At 31.2% G+C, this 23348-nt stretch overlaps 1 protein-coding gene across 1 annotated transcript in view; it reads left to right on the top strand.

Moving 5' to 3' along the window:
- Positions 1–23330, top strand: part of Smp_150860 (serine/threonine kinase) — a gene marked incomplete at its 3' end in the record, with an annotated part of 40125 nt that extends 16795 nt beyond the window's left edge. Inside the window, exons 2-5 of the mRNA XM_018796910.1 lie at positions 10332–10561; positions 18696–19414; positions 20538–20975; positions 23211–23330. Of these exons, the coding sequence (XP_018652004.1) occupies positions 10332–10561; positions 18696–19414; positions 20538–20975; positions 23211–23330 (1507 nt within the window). The remainder of the gene's footprint in view (positions 1–10331; positions 10562–18695; positions 19415–20537; positions 20976–23210) is intronic.
- Between the last annotated feature and the right edge of the window lie 18 nt (positions 23331–23348).

Genomic DNA, 23348 nt, shown 5'->3' on the forward strand with positions numbered 1-23348 from the left:
CCATGCTTGTGAATTAAGGCTATATCGAGGCAATACGCACAGTGTGCACATATGCCAATAAGAGACTGACCAGTTGCAGTCCTAAACATCAATGGGAAGATTTAAACAAACAATACTAAGTGAATTGTCATTTAATGATTTAATGTTTTCAGCAACTTCGTTCGGTTATTTTGGAAAATGTTTATCTATTTCTTTATTCATAAAAAGTTGTAAATTAGTATGAAAAATCATTTCAATTATTTGGATATCTTAAAAACAAAATCTGGAGTTTTTATAATTACACAAAAAATGGTCACTTTTTCCCTACTGATGTCATGACCAGTGAAGTTCAAAGGTGTTTGGGAATAAGATAGATATTTCAGATGACAGAGAAACAGTAAGCCAAAGAAAGAAATCTGGAAAATTCTGAAGTACTAGTTGAAAGGTCACTTGACACCTAAACCTGAGCTTATGTAGGACAGTAAATGCGCAAGAGTGAGCTCCAAATCAAAGAAAAACAAGTGTCCATGGCCTCCTAGTTTTCATTGGTTTTTATGTTAGTATCAGTCAGATACAAAAACTGCTTTCTAATCAATCAAAATAGCTGATCATGTCTAGCAGGAAATGTTAAACAATTTTTTCAAACTAACGATCTAAAACTCCTACTGAATATATCGATATGTATTAAAAAAATTACACTAAGTGAATCGAAGTTAGAGTATTTTGAAAGTTTTATGAAATGAGTGCTACTTGCTCTTGAAAGTACTCGTCAGTAAGGTACTGTAATTCTGAGAAAACTGTTGCTTCTTATATGATTCAAATTACTATTACTCATAGTCACAGTCAAAAATATATTGTTAATGAAAACGAGTTGACCAGAACCTGACTCACCAACGTATCCAAATAGTTTGGCAATGATTGTTAAGATCTAAATAAATGTAAAATGGTTGCAAATGATGTTGCAAGTAATTATTGTATTCATTCAAATTTTCGTAGGGCGGGATAGTAGAAAAAGGTTAAGCTTAGAGTAAGCAGTTACATAAAAAGATCAGATAAATACGGGTTAATAAAAACTACAAGAGAGGGCATCACTATATGATTCATTGATATAATCTGAAGTATCTTTATACATTATAAATAAAGGTAAGAAATTCATAAATTTATGTTTCTGTCAGCATTACATTTTCAAGAAATCAAAAACATAGATACAAGTAAACAACACCAAGCGAATAGGATTCTTTCGTTTAGTTTATTGTTGTTTTAGTTTAATTTATAATCAATATACTTATTGAATGATTAAAAAGATTAAAGCAACAAAACCTCATAACTTTAACTCTTATAGTTAACTATATAAATATGTAATCTAAATCTATTTTAATTATTCCGATGTATAGTGTTCATTAGTATACATTATGGTGTAATAATTACCTAGTGACAAATCACTTTAATGACTAATCTGATCATAAGTAAAACTTTCTCATGGAACTGATCTCTTAAGTCCTGTCTAAATAGCTACCACAAGACAGAATCACTGACCAAATGAATGAAAATTTCAACAACGATCTATATATTTAATTCCAATTAATTCAAAATATTATGCAATGGATGACAATACAGTGGTATAGTCCTTAACCGTCCGCCTGGATACCTGAAGGTTCTGATTTCGACCTGTGGAGGCGTTATGGATGCGTACCGTTGTTGAGTGCCATATTACAACAAAACAGCTGTCTTGTGCTTCCTGGCTTTTAACTTCATTTAATTTATAACATTCAGTAATCACCATAAATTTGATATTAGTTATAGTCATCTTCTGTGCTCATATAAACAGAACCGATACGTATAATAGTTCGAGTAGAGTAAAAAATCTTTTGTCCTCTACATATGATCGATTCGATATCTAGTGGTGTGTGAGAAATCTAAGTGAAATGTACTTTAATATGGTTGGTACAACGAAATAACCATTAAGCTAAGCAATAGTATTAAATATGTTTTACTGGTTAATATGTTCATTCATCATATTCAATAAATGACATAGCATTAATAACGATTATACTTTAATAGGTATTATTTTAGGATCAAATTTAATTAGTATGGTTTATATGTAATTATTTTAATATCGAACAATGTTAAGCGTTTTAATCTACATGCCTTTCATAATTACTCTTTTGTAATTCAGATCTATTCTTAGTACATGAATTAATAATTGGTTTAACTACTAGTAATACTGAGAATAAATAGATTCATAAAACAGGAAAGCAAGTCTACAGGTTATAACCTACAATCAATGGGAATTGTAATATTTTAGGATAGAATTACACATTTCATTTGAAGCGTATTTTCCTAATGAAATGATTTGCTTCAAAACTGGTTTCATAAACTCCATTTCTGATGATAAAATATGCTACCTGCACTATTATGAAACTATCTATACAAATTTAACAAGAAAGGTCATCTTGGGACTGTGGCCACCTTTAATGATAAATATTTTTCCCGCAGAATAATTATTGTTGTTTTGAAAAAGTTAGATTAACTGAACTAACAACTTTATAGTCAGATAAATGTAACATTTAGTACTGATAGATTCTTTGAGCTGGATGTGCTCTACAGAGAAGATATCATTGTCCTTCAGGACAGGTTTGTTTAAAATATACTCTAAGAATTTTGTTTGAACTGGTAATAAACTCTTCGTAATTAAATAATCTAGCTGCAATGATATAGCATTACCAAATGTATCAATGCAAGCTTTAAATTTCTTTTATCATTTTAGAGTGTGTTCGGTTTTGAATAAAAATGCATTCCTAGTCTTCTCGTCAAATCAAGTCGACTATTCGGTGCATTGTTAAGGTCGGATCTATAGAAAAACATGAACAACATGCTTTTTTCACGTGAAAATTTAATATTTTCAAATCTGATGACCCATGAATAATCTATTCCAAAAAATTGATGATAGGTTTATCAAGTCACGTAGTGGTTTCTTTGTTTTGTTACCAGTGCCGTTGCATCTTCAATGTTTTAATTATTCTAGGTTAAACACACTAATTATAAGGCACGTAGCTGTTAATACAAGTGACTGAATCGAAATAAAATGTGGCACTGCAAGACACTGATTTAATTCTGGAAGGCCTGTATCAGCACAGATATTGAGTGAATCAATGATTATGAATACTAACACGAATACTTAAGGGAAGTAAAAAACCTAATAGAATGGAAACTGCTACAAGAGTTTAAAACAAAGCTATCCAACTGCCAAAAAAGTGGTTTTTCTGTTCAGACTACGAAAATGTTTACTTTAATACACCTCATCAAATATGATAACGACAATCAGTAACCTTAATACACTTGGACGTGGTTAAAACAAGGGCTGTTTCCTAGATCGTACTTTTGACCTCATATTATTATATATATAATTGCTGTACATATGCTATGAATATGATACATAATATCTAATATAATGTAATTACTATAATGTGTGTATTACTTTCATATGGAAACTTTCCTTGTTAAAGAAATATATTCATATGAAGACTTCTGTGACTCTTCTAGCTTAATAAAGCTAAATTAAGTGAAGGATACGGTTAAACATCAAACGGCGATAATGATTTAAATTCTTTTTATATAAATGTGCTAACAGCTTTAATAAAAGCTGAGTTACTAGGCCGTACAACACTGAAGATATCTTAGGGTATACATACATATATATATATTTGAAATGATCACAAGGCTTTTAGTCATACTGACAGTTTTAGTTATTTATTAACTTTTAATAAACGACTCGTCTATTAACACTTAACCGAATTTTTTTCACAAAATCATGCGCTAAAATCTTAATATGCTTACTAGAATTATCCTGTTTTTGGAGCCCAGGTTTCATGAAATAGTCAAGCTAGTTGGTCTATGATAATGTATTTTTCAATACACATTGTTCCATAATGAATGTTGATCTTTCATGAATCAACTGTTTGAAATCTAAAGAAAAAACAATTAAGCAGTGGAAAAAAAGTCGAGCGAATTACATCAAAAACAAGCAAGATAAATGATTATGCGATCAATATCAATCTAAAATAACATCACATAAAATCGCAAGCCAATGACTTTTGTCAACGTTCTTATTCGTCGTATTCATGATTTGACTGTTTTGAGACTTTTTTTATTGCCGGTTAGGTCACAGTGAATCTCATTTCAAAGTATGGATATTATTCGCGTTTACCAACGACCTTATTTAATTAGGTTTCTTGGTATTGAACTAGTTATTATGAATAATAAGTGACAGATTATTAGGTTACCTATAAAGCCGATAATCTTGTACCATATTTTACAACTGATCACTACGTAGTAAATGAGAACTCACGTGGGGAAAACCAATTTATTATTCAATGAAAACGTACATAGTTCTTTCATAAAATGTGAAAATCCATATATTAAAGACTTCATTTGCAAATCTTCCATCAATTGTCTAAAACTCCATCGGTGATTCATTGTTGTTACAGTTACAGTAAATCCTATCATTCAGGAGTTAACGCAGCTTCTACTAATGTGATATACATAATACAACCGTTATATCCTGTCACCAAGTTACGAAAAGAAGTGAAAAAGTTTTTATTTTGTTTTAAATAATACAATGAAATAAAAATATTATGGTAGACATTTTTCTACTAATAAATATTAGCTTTCGATATTGGGCTTTATAACAACATTGTGTAGCAATATATATCTCCATGGTTACTTATGAAACATTCGCACCTAGTACACTTTTTATACATTCTGCTATCCCCTTGGAATTATTATTTTAACTGGAATCACAAGTGTTTGATGTAACAAGGAGATTAAAAGCTTCCTTAGGGCATATATAAAAGTGTTTAAGTTAATCAAGAGAAACAATGAATCATTTAAATTCATCTCATAATAAACTAAAACCCATTAAATGTAGAAATCCGTAACATCTAAACCATGATAATTTTGGTTAATTTAAATCTCTTAAAAAGTTATTAAGCACACATGTGGCAACTCATAATTAAGTATAACATATTCTGGTGTGAAAAGAACATTAAACTCGAGTTACATTAAAAATTACGTCAAATATAGGTCAAATCTTCAGTTTCCTAAGTTTTGACAAAAGAATTTAAAACTAATAGGTCGTTCTCAAGTCTTTAAAAAATTTATAAGAACTTTCGTCTAAATTAGAGCGAATAGTTTCACAGTACTTATTGATGTAAGACATTAAATAGGAATAATATATTTGTAAAATCTCAGCAAATGAATTTGAAGTAAATCCAACGTTTGGTCTGGCAATCTGGTCCAAGATTTTCCTTGAAAAAACTCTTTAATGCCTTCTTTAAAAAATTGTTATCTTTACAGTTAATCTGTCATTCCGAAATCCACGCAGACTGGAAATGTAGAAGATATATTAGAAATAACATGTAATTTAAATACCTATCTTATTCAAATAAATTTTTAGTTGAGGTGTTGAAAATTGACACTGATTGCTAGCAACCAACTAAAATCAAGTAAAGTAATGTTCAGTCACTTAAACTAGCGATTGGATTGACATTTGATCGGTACTCTAGATCAGATTACATGACATTGGTTTATATGAAGCAGTCATTTGAAAAAAAATTGTGTAAATGTTTATCCATATAGATCGAATTTTTAAACTGAGACAACCTTCATTTATTTGTTAATAGATTTGTAAAGCAGTTTGCTACCTCGATATTAATCTGTCCTCCTTGACTGTTATATGTATACTAATAACTTATGGTCTATATTTATTCTGATGTTTCACATACCGTCATGCACATGACTTTGCAAACAAAACACTGAATTCTAAAATAAACTGAATAAACAAAATTTATTTGTGAATGAAATTAGATAATTGAAAAAACGATAACAATCTATTTTTATGTTTTCGATAACACCAATTGTGTTTTTTTTGAAGATTGATTTAACTTATGTACGCAATGCTCAAGTATGAATGAGATATCTAAGGTTAACATATAAAATTAGAATTATTTGAGATTTTTTTCATGAATTATTTCAATAGTGATTAGATTACATAACATCTTCATGACAAATTAGCATTATTTTGATAGTTGAGATCGTGAATCAATTGAAGCTAGACCATCATGGAAAACCTGAAAGCACTGGACGTCCATTTCGTCATATTATAGGACTCCTCAGCAGTGCAAATCCACGATCCCGTTTCGCGAGATTCGAACCCAGGACCTATCAGTTTAGCGCGCGAGCGCTTAACCTCTAGACCACTGAGCTGGCATCTAACGGTGTTAATGTCTAGCTTCAACCGACCCATGTTTTGTATATCATAGAACAGTAAATAATTCGTTATAGTATATAATTTCATGTTCTTGTGTAATAATAACTGAACATTTGGTAAACAAATCTCTGTAAAGTCGTTTTGAACATTGGAATACGATCTGGGTACTTGATAAGTTTAGACATACAGGATCTCCAAGATTTTAAAATAGGTTATCATGGAAATAGTAATATATTATAACTCAGTTGTCAATCGCAGTTTCGTCCATTAATTTATGATCAACATATTTATGTGAAAGCCATTGAGACTAACCAGTTGTCTACTCCTAAACGGATGGTATTGTACTCAAACTTTCAATCTGTTGTTTAGATACCGTTCATTTTAACCACTGGGCCACTCAATCATCTGCTTTAAGGAGGCTTTTTTTAAAATAACAGCGAATTAAAAATATAATCGTAAGTGAAATGAATCACAAATCCTCGGTTTTCGCTTTTAACACATGATACAGAGATTGCTTTGTCTATTAATTCACGTTATTCTCAGTAGTTTCTTCCTTTAGACTCAACAATTTGATATCGATTATGCACCAAAAGTTTTCAAAGGTTGCTGTATTGAGCCAAAATACTCATCCTTGTTTGCTCTAATTAACAAATAAAATCAATAACTAGCTTTTTTAAAGTGATACTTATCTTATAACTGATGAGAATTTGTGGTCATTGGAAGTTAACTGACTCTCATAACCAAGTAGCCACCTCGGAATGACAAATGGAACATAAAGAAAATTAAATGAATTATTCTGCGTGGTACTGAGAACCCTATTAGTGTTTGCATCAGATTTAATCCGAAATCGAATCAATGATATATTAAAGTATTTCAGCATTACCGACGGTAAAACATCGATTCACCGAGTGACATATGGCCATTTCAAAAAGGATTTCGAAAAATTACATAAAATTTCATGATTTAGGGGACTATTTTTTATTTTCTTCAATAAACTGTATTCGGATATCCTTTAAGCTCAGTAAATGCAATACTGTCGAAATCTCGCTTCCTAGATTTTTCTAAAAATCTGATTATCAGAATTATTTATAGTGCAAGCTATTTTCGAAAGTGATCATCTTTTCTGTGAGATAACAATTTTAACTACACTCCATTGAGTTTTTGTTCTGAAATGTTTTCAAGTGTTACCCAAAACTTGAAACTTTACATCTTATTAATCATTAATTAGCTGTCACTCTACTGTCGTTTTTGTTTCTTCTCTATAATATAGTTTTGATTTGAAAAAAATTCGATTTTTCGTATTAAAATAAAAAGGCTTTTAGTTGTTCTAGCTATCAAAATGAATAAAGTATGTACACTAGTACTTATATAATTCGATTTCAAATAATCAATAAGACAACTTTTCTCTTCAATACTAAACATTACGTTTTTATTATCTTCAATGATTTCCAACTGCAATTCCAGTTACAAAATATTTGTAGGAAATATCCATTATTTTTCTATACGTGTAACGAATGATTCTTTTCCTCAGTCAATGTCAAAATAATAAGATCATGTATAGGTTACTGATATTTTAAGAAGGTGATGTAACAATCTAGAAAATGAGTGAAAATTTTTTTATTAGTAGTATTGTTTTACACATTTTTTTTCTTTCCAATACCATGTTAGTTGTCTTTAAGCATATGTATGACCTATATTTGAATCATATCAAGTCAGATAAGTACGTAGAAGAAGTTATGTTAAGATGACACGTTTTCAAACATATCTATATGATAAATGTTCTTTTTTTATTTAATTGTCCCAGTTGAATGGTAAAAATGTACTAAGTAGTTTTTTTAGTCATATCCTTTTTTTATGTCAACAAAACTAACTATGAATGAATAACTGACTGAATGGACGATAGAGAGGAAAAAATGTAAAAACTTGACTAAATATCACAATATTTCCTAGTTAATATCCATTTCATCAGTTTGAATGTTAACTATGTAAAAATTGAACTTAATGAAGACAATTTAGTACACAAAATTGACCTGTAATTAGGATAGGAACTTGAAAAAATAACTACGACTAATATTTGTTACTAATTGTGTCATTTGATTAGTTCAATCCTACATTTCTTATTAGTCAAAGCTAAAATTTCAAAACCTTAAAGGTGTTTTAACAACCTTTAACAAATGATTATGTATCTTACACCAACATCACATTGATTGAATACTAGTTATCCCTTTGATTATCTGAACTTCGCTCTAAAGATTATTGCTCCAGAAGCATACATATATTCATACAAATCAACACTAAAATGACACTAAGCGAATGTTACGTAAGTTCCATTACTAAATGGTTTCAAGTCTAGCTTCCAACAACAATAAAGTCACATTTCCTACTCAAGAATACTCATATTAGCCTACCTTAAATATACTTGTTGGCAGTAGATTTTTCACAGTCTAACTACTATCCCAGTAGTGTTTCTGATTAAAACATATATAGCCAGGGAAAAGTGTAAGTGTTCTTCGTAAAATTATGATTTTTAAATAAGCTAATGACTGATTTTCAAGTTAAACAGTGTGGTGCTCTCAACTGGATATTGTAGAGAACATCGCTGATCAGGTCACTTCTATGACAATCATTCACTATCTCTTTACACTATTATTACTGAGGTTTTGTTTCGTTTACTTGTTAAATGTATTATGTTTTAAGTCTGCAAAGAAGTATAAGTGAATATCTCATTAGTAAATAACAAAATCAATCTGAGAAACTTGAGTTTTCTTCTTGGATATAGAACAGTTATTTCCTACAGTTGTTCTTGAGTTTTGATTGATTACTCAGCATGAATGGAAGCTTGGTAAACTGATAATCCTCCAGGTATGAAGCTAAAAGATTAAATCAATTCTTACCATTATTACAGATACACGTTTCAAATATATTACAGTATTTTCACTCCCTCTTTTTTTCTGAGTTCCTTTCATTCTTGCATTCTTATATTAATTTTATATTCTTGCTCTTACTTAAGTATCACTATAAACTGACTTGTCATATGAATGTTTCGACAACATCCTTGACAAACCTGTCAAAAGTTGATCGATATGCTTCAATTATTTTACAAATAAGCACTGTGATTACTATTAGTTAAAACTATTTACCACTTATTTGTAACATTTAACAACTATAAGTAATTTCGTAAATGAAACAATCTTTGCTTTCACTGTAGTGGTAACATATTCTTGGCTTAGATAAAACGTTTGATGACTTATTTGTTAAATTGTTTATTTAAATTCACGTAACCATCAATCCTTCTAAGTAATCTATCAAATACCAGTAACCTCATAGAGATTAATGTTATTTTTTATATTAAATGACATTTTGTAGTATTGAAGTGAACTGAAATTAAGAGGATATAATTATTGTCAAGATTTCAGAATGAGTCAGTATGACGTTAAATTTAATGTTACGCGAAAAGCACTGTTTTTTTTCTGCGAAAATTGAATATAACATTAGATTCATGCTTGCAGTACTATTGCAGTGTTATTTACGAAATCGAGAGGACGAAAAGCCAATGTCCGGCGCTTTAACCGGGTTGGTGGACACGGAGAGTCCACCTAGTGTAGTTGGAAAACCCTGATTCCAAACTAATGGTGCACTTGAGCTCCAGTATCCTGAAGGAACAAATGGCGTATGAACCAATCGTTGGTCACTGGCCACCATGGGACTGCATCTCCTTACGATGCTTCACTGCCTTGTGGATCAGATCTTTAGGTCAAAGGCTCCGGGTGTGGGCCTCTAGGAAAACCACCTGCTTCTATTTGGGCACCTGGACAGTATCACAGCCCTCACACAAATCAAATGAGATTTGTGTGGCTCATATGTATTTGGTGCCTCTTTGTACCAATATTTATATGTTCAAATAAAATAAAAAAATGCAGTACATTCTCATATTATTTCCTAGTTTCATTATTCATCTATTTTGAGTTTACTGAAATAGCGTTCCTACCAAAGTTTGTTTGCAAAGAGTCAACACTTAATAGAACACTTAACAATCCCAGGAATATCATGATATAGAATTTATTTTTATCATTATAATTTACAGGAATAAAGTGATTCATTGTGATTTGAAACCGGAAAACATTTTATTACGACGTCCAGGAAAAAGCAAAATCAAAGTAATCGATTTTGGATCAAGTTGTTATATTAACGAATGTCCATATAATTATATACAGTCACGCTTTTATCGTGCACCTGAAATCATTCTTGGCTTACCATACGGTACTCCAATTGATATGTGGAGCTTAGGATGCATTCTAGCTGAATTTATAACTGGTAAGTTATTTTTAATCGAATATGATTATAAGTTTAAACTATTCTTACAGATTATTCAGCCTAACGCCCTATCAATTTGCATTTGTTTTATCGTGAAACACTGGTCTTAACGTTTCAGTAATTATTTTGTTTTGTAACACTAAAAATTCAAATTTATTACCATGCATACCATTGTTTTATACTTTATACAGTTACCAGGGTTAACAAGTCGTACATTTTAGACTTGTCACCGATAACAAACTGGAGATAGAGTAGGGATATCGTATTACTGGTATCGCATATTTGATGGATCTTTTGTCCTACCTTTAAATAACTCCAGACTCAACCACTTGGCTATCAGCTTCCTTAGTAATGGCACACAATAATTATCACTGAAATGTAAGCACTCCATAGGCATTAGAGGAAGTCTGGAGCTAAATTCATCTACTTTCGCAAGCCAGAACACCTTAAGTATTCGCTTATTTCTGTAACTGTTTGGGTGTTGATGGTGAGTTGCAGGCGAACTTAATTCATATTTGGTCTGAACTACAGCAGCTTGTGTCCTATAAGCCAGCGTAGTGTTAGTTAAGATAGGTTGTGAAATTATTATAACCCATCAGTACTATCAGTTATGCTTACTGACGTTGAAGTGGTCAAAAAGGTGGGTAAACATTCGTTTCATGATACGATACCGTGAGGTAAAGGATAAAGGTTGAATAAGCATCTGTTGATTTGACTCTCTAGACAACATTCTGACGTAGCTTGAGAACTTCTTAGACATGACAATGGATAAATACATGTGATGGTTGGAATACATTCTTCATTATCAGTAGGATCCAATATCCTAGGTAGATGAAATCGTGTCTGTGTAATTCCGTGATCTTTATCTGTTACTATTCACCATTATCGCTTTTTAAAAGACTTTTATAATATATTTCTTTGTAATATTGCCATTTCTTTTGATAAAACTCATCTGCTGGCATTTTATTATACCGTGTATGTATTAAGTCATAAGTGGATAGTTCGGTTTTTGAAGTATTATATTAGTTTTCCGCATAGTCTCTATCAAAACGTTTTTAAACATTTATTTTACACCTCCGTTAATACTCAAGTCAAAATGATCCAGTAACCAATAAGACGAAAACTCTTCAAGTTAACCAGATATGTTTATTAGCGGTTCTATTTTGTTCATGTACTTAAAATCATTTTCAAATCCATGTATACCGTTTAGCATAAATGTGAAGACAGTTCTTAACATACGGTTTTCTGGTCCAAACAGCGTTCTTCATAAAAGATCTCCTTAGATATCACTGACATTCCTAAACCACTCGGTCTGGAAGAGTAAAAATTATAAGAAATAAAATTTTTTTAGTTATTACAATTAAGTATATACAGCACTCTTCTTATAAGTCGAAATCACGTTAAAACATTACTCAGTGTATACTATTTCCAGTCATTATATTTGGAAGGTAAAATTCTTCTGTTTTAATAATTATCAATAAATTACGTCTGAATGAATGAATGAGAGTGAGGTATGAGTTTGATGGCCGAAAGCATGTCTAACAACTACAAAGTAAAGCATTTCTGTTAAACGAGCTTCGGTTTGTTCTACTCGATACACAGTTACTTCTGAAAGCATGGCATTGATCATACTAGGTTTGACCTTGGAATAATATAAATTCATGTTATACCATGAAGTTTAGAATAGACATCAGATTTATTTAGCACATGCTTAGTTTAATAAGAACTTTGGGAGATACCTGAATTAACAAAATACAACACCTGATCCCCTGATTCATGTTTAACGTAACCACCATTGTTCTGATGTGTCTCCATCACGAATGCGATCTCTTCTAAAGATTTCACTTTTACTTACCTTGTTTTGTTTGGTGTGTATATAAGTCTAAATCTCTCTTTAAAATTGTGAATTTTGAGATTATTTAGTTGGAAGATAGTTTATATCACGTAATGAATTCAGCTGATACTCCCTGAAAATTAAAGTTATGTTTGTAACTCTTCAACAAGGTGTAACCATAACCAAACTATGGATCGAACCCTTGATCCTAATGGATCAAGACCAGCGAGTTATATGCAAATTACTGAACTGGAGTCTAGTAGCCTTCATTTTTTAAATCGATGAGTTCACGATGTTCCATTACTTTTATCCATTTTCACTGGTGATACCTGTCCAACTTCTGAGCTAACTGAAATCCATTACTCACGGTTTCTCAATCAATCTTCTTGGTTTCGTGAAGTTTTAATTATATTAGAATCGAGTAGAAGTGAGAAAGATGGCTAGGTCAGATGTTAATTATTAACTCAGGATTTTGTAACAACTGAAACTAGCATGGTTTATATTAACAAAAACTAATCAATAATCTTGAAATAGCGAATCCATATTATTACTACATAACAAATTGGATCTCATACTGAGTAAACCAAGAAATGTGATTTCCAGAAAGTTTTCCGTGGTATTTCTAACAAAATTTCCCAAACAAAACAATGAAATGGTAAGCAGAGATGGATAGTGGCTAGCAGTGGAATCCAGTTTGACGCGCGTTTCGTCTTATTTGGGACTCGTCAGCTGGATGTACCTGCATCTCAGAGTTGATGTTCACTCTGGTACTCGAACCCAGTACCCTCGCTTCAAACGCCATCGCGTTATCCACTCGGCCACTGAGTCCTGATAGCCACTTGCTTGTGCGATGGGGTGAAGTTTGAATTCACTTAGTATTGTTTGTTTGGATCTTCCCATCGATGTGTTTAGGACTGCAACTGGTACATCCAACTGACGAGTCCCAAATAGGACGAAACGCGCGTCAAACTGGATTCCACTGCTAGCCACTATCCATCTCTGCTTACCATGCTTGTGAATTAAGGTATATCGAGGCAATACGCACAGTATGCACATATGCCAATTAGAGACTGACCAGTTGCAGTCCTAAACACATCGATGGGAAGATCCAAACAAACAATACTAAGTGAATTAAAACAATGAAATGTTAAACAATCTGTATCATCTATAGTAATGAGTACAATGTTTATTTATTTAGATAGATCATTTCTTAGGACAAAGTTTATGTTGTTAATTTTCGGTGCATATTTCATAAAATCAATCATCGTGTGACCTGATGTAGAAAGAAACTTTTTTACACACATTGTAACTTACTATAAAAACGATACACAATATATTCTCATTGATATTTTCAATTTTAGATGTCTCATTAAAGTAAATAAATAAATAAAAAAATGGAAACTAAATTCAACCTTTAAAATATGAGATGATTTGAATAATGTCTGATTTATGCATATTGTTTAAATTCAAAACAGTGTTTTGTGGTGAATGATTTTCAAAGCTTGTACACTCTAGTTATAAGTTAAGACAGACTGAAATAAGATTCATGTAAATCAAATGAAATGACATAATTCATATATTTATAACTTGACCATAATTACGAATCAGAATCTTCAATACGATTGTCAAGATAGTCCTACTGTACGGAGCTGGAACGTGGAGGATTACTACAACCGTAATCGAAAAGGTACAAGTATTTATAAACAATCGTCTACGCAAGATACTCACTATCCGTCGGTTGGATACCGATAACAATAGCCTACTGTGGGAGAGAACAAATCAACTTCCAGCTGGAGAGGAAATTAAGAAAAGACGTTGGAAGTGGATAGGACACACATTTCGGAAATCACCAAACTGCATCACAAAGCAGGCGCTTACTTGGGATCCTGAAGGAACACGGGAAGGAGCAAGGTCGAAGAACACACTGCGCTAAGAATTGGAAGCAGACATGAATAGGACGAATGACAACTGGTTTCCAGCAGCTATCTAAACTTGATGTCAGTTCATGTGGTAATCTTTCTTCAACAAATCACTTCAAGTGCTATGCCAAAAAGTCTGTGACTGTCTACCTATTTAGAAGTTTGTTGGCACTGTCAGTCACCTATAACAGTACTTCACAACAAATGGTGTTTTGAAATCATTACTGTTTTGAACTATTGAATTTATAGTTACTTTTTTAATAAATAATATGCGTTTAACATATTTTAATTACCGAAGCCGTACACATTGTTAGATTTTGTAGGCTTATAAAATATATAATTAATAGTGAAAAGGCACTCAGAGAGATACAAAATCATTTCATTTAACTCTAAATGTTTCCACTTTCTTTAACAAACATAGAATAGTAAACGAACCGCATTTGAAACTCCTTTTAGAGCAGAATTTATCTGAAGGAAATAATTCTGTGGTAATGTATTTGTTAAAGTGATAAACTTCTCTAGTCGCTCATTATGTATTTTGTTGGCTAATAGATATTTGCTGGTAATTAACTATCTCGACCTAAATCTTAGGTGATCCATGTAATAATATAGTGTCTTTTTATTATCTAAGAGTATCTATAAGCCTAAGTGACAATTTAATCTTGTATATGCTTCTTGTCCTAATGAAATATCCAACATTTTAACATGATATTGTTCATAAAAACCACCTTACTCCCTGAGCACTTTTTTCAAACATAATTTGCTCAATATTTTGTTATGTATTCTTGAATGTTCTAAATCTATAGTAATGAAAGTTTCGGTAATTTTTCAACGATTTAAATTGACATAATTTTCACTAGATTTTTCTCCAAGAACTTTTAAGTGAGTGAAACAACAACCATATCAAATGAGTTCAATTGTTGTACAATCTGAATATATACAAGTGCATATAAATGAAAATTCATTTTATTCAAGCTTTATCTCCACCATTTAATTTCCAAAAATATACTTTTATATTTATATATTTCTGTCTGAAAAATGGGAACGTTTAGCAAAAAAAAAAGAAAAAAAAACTGAATTACTTTTGTTTTGAAAATTATTTTATTAGATCACTTTATAGTGTAGGCTTTTTTCATCTTGTGATGCTTTACATATCAATGACATTTACTAATGTTATCATTATGCTTACTTTTTGTATTATCATAGTCGTTAACCATCATGTTGCCTAAAAATAGGAAGAGCAAAAGATATAACATAGAAACGAAACAACTTACAAATTATCTATCAAATTTCTTATCTTGATAATGAAACTTACTAATGTACACGTGAATATGTTAACATTAAGATTAATCTGAATTGTTCTAACATTTTCTTACCTAATAGACAGTGAATATATTTATTACCTACTTACTTACTTACTTACTTACGCCTGTTACCCCTCGTGGAGGAGCATATATTCATTACTATCTTTTATTTATTTTACATTTATTGTATTAAACTTGTTAGCCTATCAGTTTGTATGGATTATTACATAGATAATAATGTAAATTAAAATATTTATTAGATAGACATGATCAGGTTTTCGATATTTACCAAGGGACTTATTAATTTAAGTACATTAAGCATTGCTTGCTTAATCATTAATTTCAAAGATAATTTAACACATATTAAACGTAATCAATCAAATCCAATTATTGTAAGCAGTATATGAAAAGTAACTAACCTTTTATTGTACTAACAGGCTTCAAAAAATGTAAGATTTATTATTTTCTTAGTTATCAAAGCAATGATAAGGTTATAATTGAAAAGAAATCATTAACTGATGTGTTACAACTCATTCAATAGTGTGAATTACATATTCTCTAACTTTGGTTGTAAATTGTATAAAAACTTAAAGAAGATTCGTAATATTACATAAGTCATTTTAAATACCAATTTTGCACCCGCTCAGAAAGTTAATTATTCTATTAGAAGGGGTTTTATGGAGATTTCAGTAATTTTATAGTTGAAATCATGAGTCAATTGAAGCTAGATCACCATGGAAAACCTGGAAACACTGAACGGCCGTTTCGTCCTATTATGGAACTCCCCAGCAGTGCGCATTCACCATACCGCACTCACGAGATTCGAACCCAAGACCTATCAGTCTCGCGCGCGAGCGCCTAGCCACTAAACCACCACGAAGTTGAGCAACCGTTCATCATTGTCTTCAGTGAGTTGATATCTCACAATAGACCTATCTGAATTCCACTGGTCACTGCTTCCCACTAGAACTCCAGAAAATATCTCTTGAAGTCAGTCACTAGTGGGCATATGATTATTATCAGAAGAGGTTTTGTGGAGATTTCAGTAATTTTATAGTTGAAATCATGAGTCTATAAGACTTAAACTGCTAAGTTTATTCTGAGTCATTATTATTTATTAAACGTTCATATTCATCTGTTAACTTGTCTATTCATTACATAAATTTCAACTAATTCACTGAAGAAAGTATTACTTCCCAGTTAATATTCCTTTTTTATCTACATTTAAACGCTAAGATTAACTAGAAAAACTGTTCGGTAAAAGTTAAACCAACAGTTGAATTTTTTCGTTGTTGTCTTATATAAATTATATTGTTTCCTTCGTATATATAAAAGACTTTTTATCGAATATTTAAATGTTGACAAATTATAAATATGGAATTCGGTTATTCAACTTATTATAAGTTCCTTTATATTATGTCATTCAAACTTTGTCACTACATGTTGTTGACATGCGATCAAAGTTTAAAGATCTGTTATATACTACTAACAGTTAACAATAAACAATTCATTTTCGTAATGAGATAACTGAAGTGTGAATGATAAAGGTTTATTAAATCATAGAAATAGATACCTTAAATAATAATTCAAACAAGTTTTAAAGTCTATTAAATCATCTTTATCTTCACATTTTGTATGATAGATCAACATTTCCTTAACGAGGTATTGTTGTAAATTCCAGTGATTACTATGTAATTCATAAATAAGACTAACTGTATAAGATTGTCACAAAAATCTTCTTTTACTATTGGCACTCAATTCAAATATTAGGATCTGGTTAACATGCTATGGCACACGTAAAAGAAAGATGATAGCTTGGTACATAAACCTAAAAAAAAATTAAATGTGAGTTCGAAATGACTGATAATAGGAAAGTGAGAAATAAATTATTCAAACCAGTTTATGATGGAAAAGCAGCTTAAAGAGGGAAATGAAAGGATCTGAAAATCCATACTTTATTAAAGAAAAATAAGTATATAAGACAGGTTATTTGTTATTATGTTATAACATTAAGAAAAAACGAAATTGCCAATGGATTTTTACTGAAGTAGGATAGGAAATTTTTTACAGTAAATTTTTCACTAATTTAATACTCCCTAGGGGGTTGGAGAATGCTGGTTGGCGGCCTATACTCCATTGAGGGAAACAAGCGTAAGTTAGTAAGAAAGAGTGGGCGATCTATGCTACTCCACAAAGGTCAATAGGCATAAGTAAGTAATTTAGCACTCATTAAGTACTCATTTGAAACTTTGAACGTCACATTACATCAATGTAGCACAGTTGAAGTACCGCTCGATTAGATGGATTGGATAGTTGCGGAATTCTAACTAAAAGGGAATTATAACCTGTTATGTGACATTACTTGTCATTCATGTTTCAGTGGCAAAGGTATATTATTAGTTTGACTTAACTGTATTATTCTCTGTATTTTCGAAATTAACTATTAATTAGAAGATAGTATACGTTAATTCTGACCTAAAGCTGGTTCCACCTATTAAAATGGAAATACTTATTTCCATTCCTTATAGTTAGCCAATTAAAACGCCGAAAATGTGTTACAATCTAGAATAACAGAACTCAATACTGGCCTTTTTTCCAGATGTACATATAACTACTTGATATTTCGGCAGTTACAATGGGAATACTACGTTATTCATTTAAATCTTACTAAAATTGTCACCTCACCAAAACCACCCTTGGTCTTCACATCCAAAGTAAAAAGTTTTCCAAAAGAACCATTATCAATATGAAACGATATTAGTACAAATAATCTAAAATTAATCACAAAAAGATCCTACTTTCTCAAAACATTCAGATCTTCAAATATTATGGAAAGTTTATATATACGAGAATATCATTGGTTAACAAGGTAGCATAAGATAGTTTTTAGCATCTAGTAATATGTATTGATAGACTACTAGTGTTTTAATGAGACACTGTTGTCAGAAGGACAAACATTTTCCTGTTGTATCGATATTCATCTTAAAAATATGTTCATTTACCCTAATACGATCACGACTTTAAAAACGTTTGGTAATTAAAATCCTTAACGTTTGATTTATTATTCTTATTTTAAGGCGAACCGTTGTTTCCAGGTGAAGATGCGTTCGACCAATTAGCTTGTATTATGGAAATCTTGGGGGTACCGCCGATGCAAATGATTAAAAAAGGCAGTCAAAGTCACCATTATTTCGGTAGTAATGGTCAACCTTTATATATGATTGAACAACAAAAACACTCCTATGGAAATGAACAGTCAGATAAAACAAAAGAAGCTTTAACTAATCTTAACAAATCTTTAAATTCTTCATCAACTAAACATAAACGTTCTGGTAGTCATAAACGTCAAAAGTTAAGAAAATCACCTGGCTCTATGACTTTAGTTGATGCCTTGACCAGTTCGAAAAACTCTTCCGTTTGCCTACCATCAAGTGACAAAACAAATGTTGGCCATAAAATTCCACAACCACTTGACCCAGATATGATAGATTTTCTAGAAGGTTGTTTAAAATGGAATCCGGATGAAAGGATGAATCCACTTGAAGCATTGAATCATCCGTGGATTAAAAAAATGTCATCACAGAGTTTTGGAAGAACGGATAGTTTTCTAGCAACTTGTAATTCAAATGCCAATACGGATTCCAGTTATTTATACAATAATAATAGTATATTTACTAACGGACCAACTAAACACGTATCTGATACAGAATTTGTTGCCAGTATTTTAGGTGTACGTACACGAAAACGTGATCCCAGTTTACTGCACATTTCTAGAAAGTCAGAAGCCCACAGCACAGTAAGTATTATTTTTGTTATTGTTTTGGGATTTCAGTGTGATTTATTCCAAGTGACCACTTACTTGATACGCAAATTTAATTTTATTGTCTTTATCCGAAGATTAATCTTCCATTTTTATTGCGTGCTTTGGTGAGCTGTATTCTGGTCAAAAATGTCCTCCTATTCTTAAGTAATTCAGAAAAGATTTCTTGAGTATGATATCTAGCTGAATGTCAAATACACCTTTATACATTTTATTGCTCAGGACCAATAATTTTCATTTGAGTTATTTAATTTACGAACGTTAAATAAACATATAATTATTCATCTTGCTACTGATGGTCTAAACATATAGTTATTAGCGTTTGTGATTATAAAGTTAATCTATATTTGATAAGATCATTAAGCGAGTCCCAGTTCTCCTAAGTTTGGATAAATATTGATTTGTAAAAAAAATCGAAGTTTAGGGGTTCAACTGGATTTTCTCTGTCTAAAGTTACAAAGAGTCCACTACGATATCCTATCCTATAATCTAGTAGACATATTTCACATGTGATCAATAGAATTCAATTCATATAAACAAATGACTAAAATGACATTATCATTCGGTAATCGATAGTTTTGTAGATACCATTAGATCAAGGATCTGTGCTAGTTATACGATTTATAACTTCTCAGTTTATTCTGTTTTTCCAAGAAAGCGAACCATCAAGGAATAAAGCACTTAATGATGCACGTTTAAATAGATTCCAAATATCACTTCATAACTTATTATGTTATTTATTTTAAAGGACAAAGCTCTAGTCTATAAGTCATAATGTATTTATTAAGATTCTGTAGAGCTGGTAGGACTCTCCTACCAATAAATCTATTAACGAACCAAGAAATATTTTTGGCAGTAGTGGATTTTGAATGAATTTTAAAAATAATGTCTAATTAGGTTTTGGACTGATCTTATGTCGGTCTAACTGTCAAATATTTCAAAGGACAAAGGGTGTGATAAACAGTTTGTAAACGTGTTCACTGTAGGATCCCTTTTATGCAAATATTCTTTGCTACATAATTTTAGTTTACGTACACGAACTATGGTTAAACGAAATTAATTAAATACTTACAATTATTGTAATTTTCTATTCACATAGATACCTGACGATACTGTGAGCCTGAATGAATCCTACCGTCGGTATTCCTACGACCAGAGTAATAACAGACTATCTCAATTGTTTGAAAGATCAGTAACATGTACTTCTAATCCCAAATCTCGCAGAGAAATGTCTTCAGATGCATCAAGTCAGCATAACTCAGAAAGTCACTATAACACAAAACAATATCGAAGTTTTTTAAATAACGGTCACAGTAATGTTAATAGTAACAATAATGTGGACAATCGCAATCATAGTGTTTCTCCTCAAGATAACAATCATAATCGCCGAAGCCGTAACCGCCATTATAGTCGTCGTAAAGGTATTAACACTCACTCTGATCATATTCAAGAAGAAGAAGACAATCGCAGTCATTCAGACTCAAATCAGGTATTATTAGAAGAACATGATTGTACCACCAATGAAGAAACGCCCTCGGTAAGCATCTCAAGTATTCACCAAACAAGCAAAGAAGAGAATAATCACATCGAAGTAAGCATTCATGACACAGAGCAAAGCAGTAGAAATTCAGGCTACTATGAGAATGCTAATAATCTGAATGGTAACTCGAAGATAGTAATGTATAATGACGAAAAGGTTATACTTGTCCCAAATTTGATCACGGGTGAACATGACATATAGTCTACATATTGTCCAATATTTGTTTTATCTTTTGTGTATTTACAAAGTCAAAAACGAGATCGATAAAAAAAGAGATTGAGAGGGCGAACTCTTGTTTTCATTTCATGAAACATACTACAACCGTTTTTATAACCTATTCATGAGTAACTACGACATACAACTGATTTCAACTTATTTTTTAATTTAACTGGATGAATACCATCAATTTTCGTAACTGTTTTATCCATAAACCTCCCCCAAACTTGTATGCTCCCCACTACCTACTTTCTATAATAAACTATACATACCAACAACATTCTACCTGCACTGTGAAGTGAACAATCTACTTTGTTAATTTACAATTAAACATTCTTTCTTTAATCTTCCTTACAGACCACTGATTCAACTAATCCATATCAAGTCTTTCTTGGTTATGTACAATTAAGTACTAGGCTAAAAATAAATTAGATAATAAAAAGTACCTTTTAAACTTCTACTTTTTCAGAAAATATAAAAATGCATATACATCTACGTACAAGTTAAAGCTGAATCAGTATTGAGTGCATCACTGCATTCCGATTACCCGTACATATATTTGGCTGTTATTATTGATGATATATTGCGTGAATGTAGGTGTTTGGTAGATTTTCTAACTCGTTGAGAAGAGTAGACGATTGCTTTAGAGAAACCCCGATTGATTGAGTAAAGTTTTCAAACGGCAGTACAATTGACCAGTGAATAAGGTTATTTTATTACTGGTAACATGATAAACTTAAATGGTGAAACTAATCACAAAAATAACCATTAATAAAAGTTAGTTCAAACATTTTTTAAAAAAATCATTCAACCGATAGCGTAGTTTATAACTTCAACTATGTAACAAAATAATATGACTTAAGTTTAGCAGTTAGTTAGCAAACTTATAAGAAATCGCTAAACAATCCTTTTCGGTTTACATTGTTTGCGTGACTACATTTATGACGTTTTGTAAAAACATCCTTTCGACCGACTATGATATTATTTTAAAATATCACTTCGATAAATCGTGGTCAAACTATTATCTGAATTAAATGTTTGGGATAAAATTCATTCACTAAAGAAATCGACCAACCCAAATCAGCTGAAGATAAATCATAAGACAACAACAATGATCGACCGACTGAATAAAATGAATTTTATATTTAGAATACTGGGACATATTCATATGATGATAAATAATTATTGGTAAAATTGAGGTCAGTAAATAAACAGTTACACTATATATTTCCCGATTGTATCACTGTAAAAGTCCTCACTCTACCCATTACTTTCTTTTAATTGTTCGGATATAAACAAATTGCGTGGCTAATGTTCCTTATGAATATATTTTTTGAAAAGACACTTTACAGTTACATTGATTCCCAGTTTACATCAAAGGACATATAAATCCAATATCTTGGTGCATCTAAAGTGTATATTACCATGATAACCGTCAAGCATTTTATTCAATCAAGAAAGCTGATATTTAAATCAACCAATATTTATCTGATGTGAATGCATTTTAAAGTTTAATAGAGACATTAGGAATTGTTACCATAATTCGGACGTTACTTTTGAACCATTACACAGTAAGATCAAATGCATTAGGAGTGAGCTATGCGGCAAGAGTGATGAATATAAAAATGTATACACAGATTCCCAGCCATTGATATTTACGGATACAGCTAACGAACAATACTGAATAATTTTGGTGATGCTACACTTTGGTTATTCCTTCACCCTGGTGTTCCCAGGACCAAACGATAAAGGCGTTGAATGTGTGAAATGTAGAAGCTATTTTTATTCCTTTTAAAAACATATCATTGTTCTTTGTGATATTTTTAGATCAGTAGATATGAATACTCTTAGTAGTTAGCAATTTTCTTGTAAGTTTCTCACTTTTATCAACAATAAAAGATTCAAAATCCCACATACTGATCACGCTCAAATCCTTTTATTAATAACAAAGTAAAGTAATAAAATCAAGCCGTTAAACACTCATATGAATGAAGATAAAATCAATATATTTAATAGAATCACAAAGCCAATATGCAATTCACTTATACAGCATTCACATTTCTAAGTAAATATATGCGTACTTACTACTTGTCTATTCCAGAAGTTTTACATGAAGTAGATACACGTTATCAATAAAATAAATCTATTCAACAA

Source organism: Schistosoma mansoni, chromosome 4, assembly GCF_000237925.1.
Source record: "Schistosoma mansoni strain Puerto Rico chromosome 4, complete genome".
Taxonomy (NCBI): Eukaryota; Metazoa; Platyhelminthes; class Trematoda; order Strigeidida; family Schistosomatidae; genus Schistosoma; species Schistosoma mansoni.